Source organism: Salmo salar, chromosome 11 (genome assembly GCF_965601325.2).
Source record: "Salmo salar chromosome 11, fSalSal1, whole genome shotgun sequence".
In the NCBI taxonomy this organism is placed as follows: Eukaryota; Metazoa; Chordata; class Actinopteri; order Salmoniformes; family Salmonidae; genus Salmo; species Salmo salar.
The window spans coordinates 19,073,309-19,085,000 of NC_138301.1; the positions used below are offsets into that span (position 1 = coordinate 19,073,309).

Below are 11,692 nucleotides of genomic sequence, written 5' to 3' on the forward strand. Positions count from 1 at the left end.
CGGTGAGCTCATTGCCTCCAGATTAAACAGATGGCTTTCCATGGAATGGCTGGAAAATAATAATGCATTCATAAATCAAAATGTCTCTGCAGATATGCACATCTGTGAAGCCCCAAAAATGCGGCATATTTCTATTCGCATGTTGTTGCTTTTTTCTTGCAGGGAGGCAAGTACTAATAACTGCAAATCGGAAACAGAATGTACAGAATGTTCACATATTTCACACAGACTGTCTTTCCAGAGTGAGGTCCGCTTCTCATTGACCGCCCTGACCCAGTAGTCCCTTCTCTCCCCATCCATCCCTCACCCACCAGTTCCTGCCTGAGGAGAGGAGACCTAGCCCCCCCTGCTCTCCTGTGGATCCCCAGCAGCCTGCAGCTCTCAATAAAGGCCTGATAATGCACCCCAGACTTAGACACAGCCTTCTGGCCAGGCTTAGTACACACACACACACACACACACACACACACACACACACACACACACACACACACACACACACACACACACACACACACACACACACACACACACACACACAGCCAGGCCAAGTGACCCCCTCGCCACATAAAGGCCTGTTTTATTGTCCGTGTTACTAAAAAGATAGGAATGAACCATAACAATTTTACAGCACTACATGAATTGTGAAAGACCAAAAACATGTGCACGGTTGCCTTTTTTTCCTTCAACTCAAACTCAACATAGGTTACTCATATAACGTCCAAGAAATGTAGTGATATCAGGCTGTATGTAGGGCAGAGTCTGTAGCATATGCATTCCTTTAATCTCTCCAAATGTCACAACTGATCAGTAATTCTGGCTTCTCTGTGAATCTGTTGTACATGTTCTGCAATCTTACACATGGTTTGGGGCAAGAGGAGGGAACACTCACATACTTGGACAAACTATGTTCAAATCTAAGAAATAGGACTTTGTGTACTTAATGAGAGACAAGGGAACAGTAAACATGTCGTCGCCCATGAATGATGCAGCGCCACGTGTGACCAACACATTTCAGTTAATTACTACAGCTCCCGCCTTGGGCCGATCAGTATAATTTTGTAAATGGTGGATCTCTATGGCAAGATGGATCATTCACCCAAGTTACGTCAAAATCGGCCCAGTGCTGTCTGAGATATCGCGTGCGACTAATGTACGAATGAACGGAGACAGATCCACGAACGGAGACAGATTCCTCCACTATGAAATCAATAATGGAAAAGCCCATAGCATCATAATCACCTCTTTAATAATGTATCTTCATCATCATCCACATCAACAGGAGTAGGTGTGTGTGTTACCTGGAAGGATGCCGAGCGGAGCTGCAGTCCCTCCTGCATGTTCTGCTGCAGTTGGTTCTGGACGCTGATCTTCTTCTCTTTGGTCAAGGTGGACACTGGGAAGCTCCTGATCACTGCCTGCTCCCCCACTACACACACACACACACACACACACACACACACACACACACACACACACACACACACACACACACACACACACCCATGCTAATGTACCTAATCCACACAACATAGTCCAAAACAGGCTTCATCTCAAATGATACCCTATATACATTGGGAATTCCAAAGTGCACTATCAACTTCTTATGGGTAACCTCAAGAAGGACAGATATAATTAGATGCTAGCTAGATGATTTACCTAGTGGGTCGTGTGGGGAGCCCTTGAAGATGATGCGGTAGGAGGTGAGGAAGAGGGCTCCCTCTGCTGGCAGGATGTGCGGTCCCCCGAGCATCCCTCCCGTAGCCTCCTCTCTGCCGTCAGGGTCCAGGACCACTCTAAGACCCTCCGATACAAACTCTTCACCAGGGAGCAGCGCTGGGCGCAGGATCTTAGGCTGGGTGGGGTAGAGGATGCACATGTCAAACACACAACATCAGAACATAGTGTATGTACTGATACCTGCACACACACACACCATGTACTTATTAAGCATGTCAACTAGGGCTGACCCCCATTTAGTTGACTGGTTGATTGTCTGGTCGATAGGCTGTTGGTCGAACAAGATTTCTTTAGTCGAGCAGTCGCTATTTTCTTTTCTTCATGGTGCACAAGACACCTGTCTGATTCGCGCCCATCTCAGTGGACTAATTCATTGCGGAGGATACGGGATGGCATCGTCTATCACTCTAAGATATTTGATACTGAAATTGTATATGATCATATTACTGCAACAATAATAAATAAATTGAATATTATTTTATAACAAATTTGCATTCTCCTGAATTTGATACGGTCGCTGTCCGCGGTTCTGAAATAATCTTCAGTGCAGCGTAGAATTGACGCCTTTCCCTATGTTGCTATGTGCATTATAGCAAAGTTAACCAGCATATTGGGATTGAAAACAATGTGGCAGAGCAAGCAGCAGCAGAGATGAGGAAACAGCCCTTGCCTTAGCCTCCTACCTAATTTAGCCTAAGAAAATTGAGGAGAGGAAACCCCAACTTAATTAGGTCTATAATCAATAACCTAACTTAAATGTGCCTCTTTCTAAATCATCCATATATATCTACAGAAATAAGACAGATCCTGCTTCTGTTGGCTGTTTGAGTGATTATTTAATAGCCTAATGATTCCCTGAGCACCAAGCCTCATGCAACAGCAAAATGTCAGATAAAGTAATTTCACAGAGTCGGCTGTTTTAATCTTTGCTATGCTGTAATTTAAGCTTTACATTTTTGGGGGTGTTTGTACAGACTGGTATTACTTATAATGTATTTAGTGTTGTTTACACTGTTCCAAACAGGCAGAACAATTATATTGTAATCTAACAGAACTTGTTTGTCACACATAATATGCACCCAGCTCTCGCTCCTTTTCCTTGATCTCCTTACTGTTAGTATTACAATTATTATTATAATCATCATTATAATAATAAGTCATGTCGTTATCATTAGTGGTCTTGGTATAGTAGCCTTGTATAACCACCATCGCGCTGTAGGCAAAAGAGCACGTCCTGTCTAGTCTTAATACCGTAACTTACTTAGGCCTATATTTCAATATACAGTAATACAGCTACTGTATCAATCAATCATTCGTTCATGCCATCATAGCATACGACACATTCATGCTTTGAAATGCAATCAAGCATTTTTGTTTTAAAACTAAATAACAAAGGAAGCTTTCAATAATTAGCCCAAACAACAAACCACATTTCATGAATGCATGCAACTGTTTTTAGTCTGCTGTAATAAAGGCTTTATACAGACTGTCTGGTCCACTTATTTAGTGTTGTTTACACTGTTCCAAATGGTCAGAAAAAATTATACTGTAATCGAACAGCAACTGTTTGGCACACATAATACTCACGCAACGCTTGCTCAACTAAGTCAAATGTCTTCCACAGATCTGACTTCCCCTTTCCCTCCCGAGCAGCCAGTAAACATTCGCCCGTTTCGAGTTGATTTTTTCACGTCCTGTGATTATGATAGGTTATAGGTCAGGACCTATTGGTCACGTGCATACAATGTATACATTTTTTCATGTAAAGAGAGCAAGGGTTGAGGGAATGTTTTTCCAAAACAAATGAGGTATTTCGGTAACAGAACCTTCCAGTCAGAAACAAGTAAGAAACAAAATGGCTGTAATTATGTTGCAGCTTTAGCACAGAAAGCGGTGATAAACACTTGCTGTGGTGCCTGTTCGCTGCAGCAGGGAGGAGAGAGAGACAAGGTGGACCAGTCACCCAGGCACTCATTGTCATTTAATTTTAACACAGCGTGGCTATCGGGCTCCCTTCTTGAGTCATTTGTGTGTCGTATTTCATCAAATAGTTAGAATAGAACATCAGACAAAACTCAGTACTTACACAGTGCCTTCAGAAAGTATTCAGATCCCTGGACTTTTTCCACATAACAGCCTTATTCTAAAATGGATTAAATAAAACATTTTCCTCAGCAATCTACACACAATACTCCATAATGACAAAGTGAAAACAGGTTTTTAGAATTTCTTGCAAACGTGTTAAAAATAAATAGAAAAACCTTTTTACATAAGTATTCAGAGCCTTGCATTGAGACTCGAAATTGAGCTCAGGTGCATAATTTTTCCATTGATCATCCTTGAGATGTTTCTACAACCTGTGGGAAATTCACTTGATTGGACATGATTTGGAAAGGCGTGCACCTGTTTATATAAAGTCCCACAGTTGACAGTGCATGTCAGAGCAAAAACCAAGCCATGAGGTTGAAGTAATTGTCCGTAGAGCTCCGAGACAGGATTGTGTCGAGGCACAGATCTGGGGAAGGGTACCAAAACATTTCTGCAGAATTGAAGGTCCCCAAGAACCCAGTGGCCTCCATCATTAAATGGAAGAGGTTTGGAACCACCAAGACTCTTCCTAGAGCTGACCGCCCGGCCAAACTGAGCAATCGGGGGAGAAGGGCCTTGGTCAGGGAGGTGACCAAAAACCCGATGATCACTCTGACAGAGCTCTGAAGTTCCTCTGTGGAGATGCGAGAATATTTCAGAAAGACAACCATCTCTGCAGCACTCCACCATTCAGGCTTATATGGTAGAGTGGCCAGACTGAAGCCACTCCTCAGTAAAAGGCACATGATAGTCCACTTGGAGTTTGCCAAAAGGCACCTAATGACTCCCAGACCATGAGAAACAAGATTCTCTGGTCTGATGAAACTAAGATTGAACTCTTTGGCCTAAATGCCAAGCGTCACGTCTGGAGGAAACCTGGCACCATCCCGACGGTGAATCATGGTGGTGGCAGCATCATGCAGTGGGGATGTTTTTCAGCGGCTTTTACTGGGAGACTAGACAGGATCGAAGCAAAGATGAACAGAGAGATGAGTACAGAGAGATCCTTGATGAAAACCTGCTCCAGATCGCTCAGGACCTCCGACTGGGGCGAAGGTTCCCCTTCCAACAGGAAACAGAAACCCTAAGCACACAGCCAAGACAACATAGAAGTGGCTTCGGTACAAGTCTCTGAATGTCCTTGAGTGGCCCAGACTTGAACCCGATCTAACGTCTCTGGAGACCTGAAAATAGCTATGCAGCAACGCTCCCCATCCAACCTGACAGAGCTTGAGAGGATCTGCAGAGAATGGGACAAACTCCCCAAATACAGGTGTACCAAGCTTGTAGCTTCATACCCAAGAAGACTTGAGGCTGTAATCACTGCCAAAGGTGCTTCAACAAAGTACAGAGTAAAGGTTCTGAATACTTACATAAATGTGATATTTCCTTTTTTGTATTTTTGTTTTTATAAATTAGCAAACATTTCTAAAAACCTGTTTTTGCTTTGTCATTATGGGGTAGTGTGTGTAGATTTTGGTATTTTTTTATTTAACCAGGTAAGTTGACTGAGAACACATTCTCATTTACAGCAAGGACCTGGGGGAGAGGATATGAATGAGCCAATTGTAAGCTGGGGATGATTAGGTGTAATTAGTGACCACAGAAAGTCAGGACACCCGTCCAAAAGCCAGCACCCTACACAGGGCAGTGTCCCCAATCACTGACCTGGGGCATTGGGATCATTTTTTAGACCAGAGGACAGAGTGCCTCCTACTGGCCCTCCAACATCACTTTCAGCAGCACCTGGTCTCCCATCCAGGGACTGACCAGGACCAAACCTGCTTAGCTTCAGAAGCAAGCCAGCAGTAGGATGCAGGGTGCTATGCTGCTGGCATTGAGGTTTGATGAGGAAAAAAATTCATTTTAGTATAAGGCTGTAACATAACAAAATGGGGGGAAAAAAGGTCAAGGGGTCTGAATACTTTCCGAAGGCAGTGATGTTGATTTTATTCAAACACATAGGGTGTGTCTACATATGGAAAAATACACGTTTAAAAATGTAGACCAATAGTTAAAAGAACAGATGACCCTCAGTCGACCAATGTTCTTTGTCGGGGACAGCCCTAATGTCAACATATCAGTGCATTAGATAAGGATAGACATCAACACACACGTCGCGCCTAAACAACAGCTGAGCATATCGAAGACAAATGTATGACACACACATTATGTCATAAAAGCAACACATCACCAACACACACTGTGTTACACGGACACTCAGCATCCAATAGCGTTTAACACAGCTTCCTAGTTACTGATGCTTTGCCAAGAAAAACAAAGCATGTGTTCTGTACTAATCATCAGTAATTCTCCCAAGTTAATCATTTGGTCCTTAGGTCCAGGCAAGATATTTTTTTTACTAATACAATAATTCATTTAGTTCATTTTGATATATGCATGGAGTGTAGTCTGCGCAACATCTTTTCAGTGACCTTCTGAATTATTAACTCAACTCTTACCTCACATTACCACAGTATATTGATTTACGTGCTTCAAGAAATGCTGGAGGATCCAAAGCAAACCTCTGATCAATGAGCACTGACAACTGGTGAACATCTGCTTTGAGGTTCTTCGTAGCAAACTGCAAATCCAAACTTCTATTGTGTTGGAAGTCGGATTCTCTTCAGCTCCCCAGCAGAGCCAGGTCTGAAAGCAGCTGGTCTAACACTGCTTTGTCTCTCTAGCTCATCAAACTGTAGCCAAGTTGAGCACTCCTGTGTGAGGGGGCCTAGACAGTAAATGCCCTCTAGTCAGAAGGGCATGGTTCTGCGCAGTGGTCATATCTTCCAGGGGGAACAGAATGGTGTCACTGATCCATCAGTGATCACAGCCTTTGTGGGGGTGCGGCTGAGTTCTGGTCTAGTCTGGCCAATAGATAAGAGGAGGAACATGGTCCTGCTGGTGTTGGATAGCCCAGGGCCAGGGGCCAGTGTGTTAAAGGCACCAACAGTCCCCTAGCACCCCGATGAGGCTGTCAGCTGGAACTCTAACAAAGTACTCACCCCTACACACACACTAGAGCCAGCGATAGCTACTTATCACAGTGACCCTTTTCACTGCTTGTAGCTTGGAGTGCCCAAGGTAAACCAGTACGTCCAGCATCCCTTAACTGATTGTTTAATACCTCCCCCTCCCCCTGAACCTTGGGCCAAAGCAGTAGCAGGTTCCACATAGAGGCAAGCATAAATCTCTGTGCTGATGGCCCACCAGGGTCATTCCTGCGCTTGTTTACAGAGTTCATAGGATTGAATGTGCTGCTGGCAGCAGAGCTGTGTGCAACATGGTCTCAGCCATGAATGTCAGACAAGGCCCTGCCAGACAAACTAACAAATCAATTACACTGGACCTGACTGGGCCCGCAGAGTCCTGGGAACAAGCCGATCAGGGGGAGAGACCTTGTCAAGAGCTGGCAGTGTGATAAGGCGCACAACAGCATCCATGACTACTGTAGCCTGGCTCCACTGTAAGAACCCCAGTCTGATGGTTGATGAGTGATGACAATCTGACAACTGCAACATTACTGGATGATAGGCACTTCAGCTACAGCACACCACTTCCAGGAGAATAGGGGCTCTAACGCCACTTCCAGGAGAATAGGGGTTCTAACGCCACTTCCAGGAGAATAGGGGTTCCAACGCCACTTCCAGGAGAATAGGGGTTCTAACGCCACTTCCAGGAGAATAGGGGTTCTAACGCCACTTCCAGGAGAATAGGGGTTCTAACGCCACTTCCAGGAGAATAGGGGTTCTAACGCCACTTCCAGGAGAATAGGGGTTCTAACACCACTTCCCAGTAGAATAGGGGATCTAACACCACTTCCAGTAAAATAGGACTTCTAACACCACTTCCAGTAAAATAGGACTTCTAACACCACTTCCAGTAAAATAGGGTTCTAACACCACTTCCAGTAAAATAGGGGTTCTAACAACACTTCCAGTAAAATAGGGGTTCTAACACCACTTCCAGTAAAATAGGGGTTCTAACACCACTTCCAGTAAAATAGGGTTCTAACACCACTTCCAGTAAAATAGGGGTTCTAACACCACTTCCAGTAAAATAGGGGTTCTAACAACACTTCATTATCAAAGGACACAGGTTTACTTCAAAAGGCACAACAAATTACTCCATTAACCTCTTTGGGCTAGGTGGGACGCCAGCGTGCAGGGCAGCACCTACCTTCTGAATGGGCGGCAGCCTCCTGCTCTCCCTGTGGACCGCCTCCAGAGTTTCCATCTGCATGGCCACGATGCCTGGGGTCAGAGGTCATGACCAGTTAGCACAATGTCATGCACACACAAAAACACATAAGTTACCCACATAAGTTATCCAACCCAGGTAAACATTAACACATGCTTGCACATGCCTACTTACAACCCCAGGAAGCCTATATTTACAGATTTAAAGACCACCACCTATAATGAGATACACAAGTATTGGGATGATACAATGACTATGAGGTTAAACTGTCAGCTTTAATTTGAGGGTATTTTCATCCATATCAGGTGAACTGTTTGTCTTGGTTGTGTTTCAGATTATCTTGTCCCCAATATAAATGGTAAATAATGTATTGTGTCATTTTTTAGTCACTTTTATTGTAAATACGAACATAATGTTTCTAAACACCTCTTTTAAAAAAAAATATTATTTAAATTATTTTACCCCCTTTTTCTCCCCAATTTCGTGGTATCCAATAGCTAGTTACAGTCTTGTCCCATCGCTGCAACTCCCGTACGGACTCGGGAGAGGCGAAGGTCAAGAGCCGTGCGTCCTCCGAAACACAACCCAACCAAGCCACACTGCTTCTTGACACGATGCCCACTTAACCCGGAAACCAGTTGCACCAATGTGTCAGAGGAAACACTGTACACCTGGTGACCGTGTCAGCGTGCACTGCGCCCGGCCCGCCACAGGAGTCGCTAGTGCACGATGGGACAGGAACATCCCTGCCGGACAAACCCTCCCCTAACCCAGACGACGCTGGGCCAATTGTGCGCCGCCCCATGAGCCTTCTGGTTGCGGCCGGCTGCGACAGAGCCTGGACTCGAACCAGGATCTCTAGTGGCACAGCGAGCACTGCGATGCAGTGCCTTAGACCACTACTCGGGAGGCATGTTTCTAAAAACGTCTACATTCATGTGGATGCTGCCATGATTCCGGATAATCTTTAATGAATCATGAATAATGATGAGTGAAAAAGTTGAATGTTGAAGTGTTTAGAAATATTCTATTCTTATTTACAATACAATAAAATAATCCAAAGTGCTGGAGTACAGAGCCAAAACCACCAAAAATGTGTTACTGTCCCAATACTTTTGGAGCTCACTGTTTGTCAAAGAGTTAATCTGCTCAGAGGCTGTAGGACTACACAGCGCTACAGGCCTGCACTCAGAATACATACTTCAATCAGCTTCCAGGGATACCTTGGCAAAAAGGGTTAAGTGATAAACTGACAGAATTAGGACAGTGGGAGTCAGAGGTCACGGTGCTTGCTACAGAGCTCCTGGATAGAGGTTGACTGGGGGTCGTACGGTACCTGGGATCATGCTATGCAAACTCTTGATGTGGTCCTGGCTGACACCACTCTCTGTGCACACCTTGTCAATGAAGCGGGCGATGAACCGTACCACAGAGTTGGCCACGTCGCTGTTCTCAGAGTCCTCAAAGCCACTCTCTGTGTCAAAGCTCTCCGCCACACTGCCTGCAATACTGCAAACACACATTTAGTCGGATTTTAGTCTGCATTAATGGCATGAGAATAGAACAGGCTGCAGAGAGGGATGCTTGAAGTTTTCCCAGAGATGCACATGACGATATAGCGTGTCTGAGGTCTGTGAGCATGGCACACCAGCAGTCTGGCGAGAGGTCAGCAGTGATGCCAGGACCTCTCACTCTGCTCACGCGGTCTTTTGGCCACGCTACACTTTTCACATGGGACGGTGATGTAACGTCCCAAACACACAGATGAGATCCAGAAGTCTCTGTGAGAAACAAAACAAGTCTGGGGCAAGAACCAAAAGAGAGGGAAAAAAACTACCAAATAAACACAGTGTGGCCATCGCCTTTCCCCCCCTATTCATGAAACCAGCGGCAAAACAAGAACTAAAGGATTCATTATGGTGTCGTCTTCAACATTCTCCATGTAAACAACTCAAAGGGCCTAAAATCTCCAGTAATACACTTCAGAGGGGACTAGCTAGGGGGCTACCGTAGCAGCAGCGCATACAGAAAGTGAAAGTGAGAAACTCTGGAGATAGGGCCTTGGTAGACCCTTTTCCATTTCTGAGAAAAGCCACACCTGGAAATTTTCCAAACTTAGTACACATTACATTACTCTTAGTGCAGAGCACTGGAAATCCCAATCTTTGTTTCTTTTGGTTGAGTGGAGGTCACCCCCCCTGCAGACAGGCTGAGTGTTAACCACCCTGGCAGACCTGAGGCTGTAACTCAGGCAGGTGATAGGACAGCCAACAGGATGGACGTGGGAGTGGGCAGGATATGGCTGAGGAGGTGCTGTACGCTGATCCGTTTTAGAGGAGGAGAATGGATACACGGGGAGTAACACCATGTCCGCCCACACACTTATCGTCACCTTATGACAATGTACAAAATATTCCCCAAGCAAGAGCGCTATCGTCCTAGATAACAACCTTACATTTCAGCTCTTTTTCTCTTTCCGAACGAGTGCATTTCACTCTAGGGGGCCATGCGCTTCTGTGTGCTGTGACAAACTAACTGTTGATATAGCTGTGGCGAATAGCTAGGTGTCAAATTTAACTGAGTGAATATCAGTGGGGTGCAGTGAGGCGCAACCAGCTGCTCTCTGCTTGCCTGTTGGTGACGATGCTGTTGCTGCCGCTCTCCCAGTCAGCGACGGGGTTGGCTCTGAGCAGCTTGTTCTTGCTGGTGTCCAGGGGGACCAGCAGGTAGACCAGGAGGCTGGCGTAGTGGATGGCCTGGCTGAACACCGTGCTCTCCTCGTTCTTCACCAGCTCCTGCTGCTTCTCCTTGCTGAGGCAGGGCCAGGCGCGCAGCTGCTCCGCTGCCAGGTCCATGGCCGTTCGCGCCGAGGCGCTGGGGGCCGCCGGGGGCAGGGGACCTTGTTCCTGAGGGTGGAGAAAGATATGGGGGTGTTCAGTGTCATTCTGCAAATAGGGCTAAAAAAGTGAAAGAAGAAAGCTTTGAAAGGTCTCATTCTCTTACCTTTAGCCTGGCAGTGATGCCTAGTTTGTCTTCAGGGGCGGTGAGGTACAGGGCTCGGATCTGGTTCTGGACCTCACTGTAGAACGTGGCCTCCCAGAACTGCTGATTGGTCCAAATGGGATGGTCCTGGACACAGGTGTAGGCAAACTGGCTCACCCCAGCCGGCAGTTTCTGCAGACACGAGGGAATGTTTTGACAGTAAGAGGCTGAGTAGACGTTTTCAACAGCTTACACTGAAGCTCTGACCAGCCAAATGTTCAGACCTGCTGACTGTCTGCTTTTGACTGAACGTACAAGAGAGTAGTTTGGGCTCAACGTCTCACAACTCGTGAAACTAACTGGGCTGCGGTGAGCATAGCTTGTAAAGAAGACCATTAAAACCTGGGTGGAAATAGGAAAATAATCCAAAGCTGCCAAAGGTTTCAAGCACAATCAATCATTTCTCGTGGGCCGTAAGTTTTCAACACCACACCAAGAACGTCAGGCTCCCGCTCTCTCTCTGGATGAGCACTGAAAACAGGGCCCTGCTGTTTTTCTACGGTACGAATAGTGAAGTGAAGCACCTGTTTGCACACAGCACCTAGAGGGAACCTGCAGCTCTGCTAAAGCCATGAAGACTGTTCCGATGGCCCGATATAAACATGAATGTTGGGCAACAGCT

At 45.7% G+C, this 11,692-nt stretch overlaps 1 protein-coding gene across 4 annotated transcripts in view; it reads right to left on the reverse strand.

Moving 5' to 3' along the window:
- LOC106562098 (myotubularin-related protein 13) overlaps positions 1 to 11,692 on the reverse strand; it is a 158,551-nt gene that overhangs the window by 23,593 nt on the left and 123,266 nt on the right. For all 4 annotated transcript variants that reach the window (XM_014126678.3, XM_014126677.3, XM_014126676.3 and 1 more), the window contains exons 18-23: positions 11,032 to 11,202; positions 10,660 to 10,934; positions 9,365 to 9,537; positions 8,008 to 8,081; positions 1,660 to 1,855; positions 1,302 to 1,429 (exon numbers count right to left, since the gene is read on the reverse strand). In XM_014126678.3, coding sequence (XP_013982153.2) covers positions 1,302 to 1,429; positions 1,660 to 1,855; positions 8,008 to 8,081; positions 9,365 to 9,537; positions 10,660 to 10,934; positions 11,032 to 11,202 — 1,017 coding nt within the window. The remainder of the gene's footprint in view (positions 1 to 1,301; positions 1,430 to 1,659; positions 1,856 to 8,007; positions 8,082 to 9,364; positions 9,538 to 10,659; positions 10,935 to 11,031; positions 11,203 to 11,692) is intronic.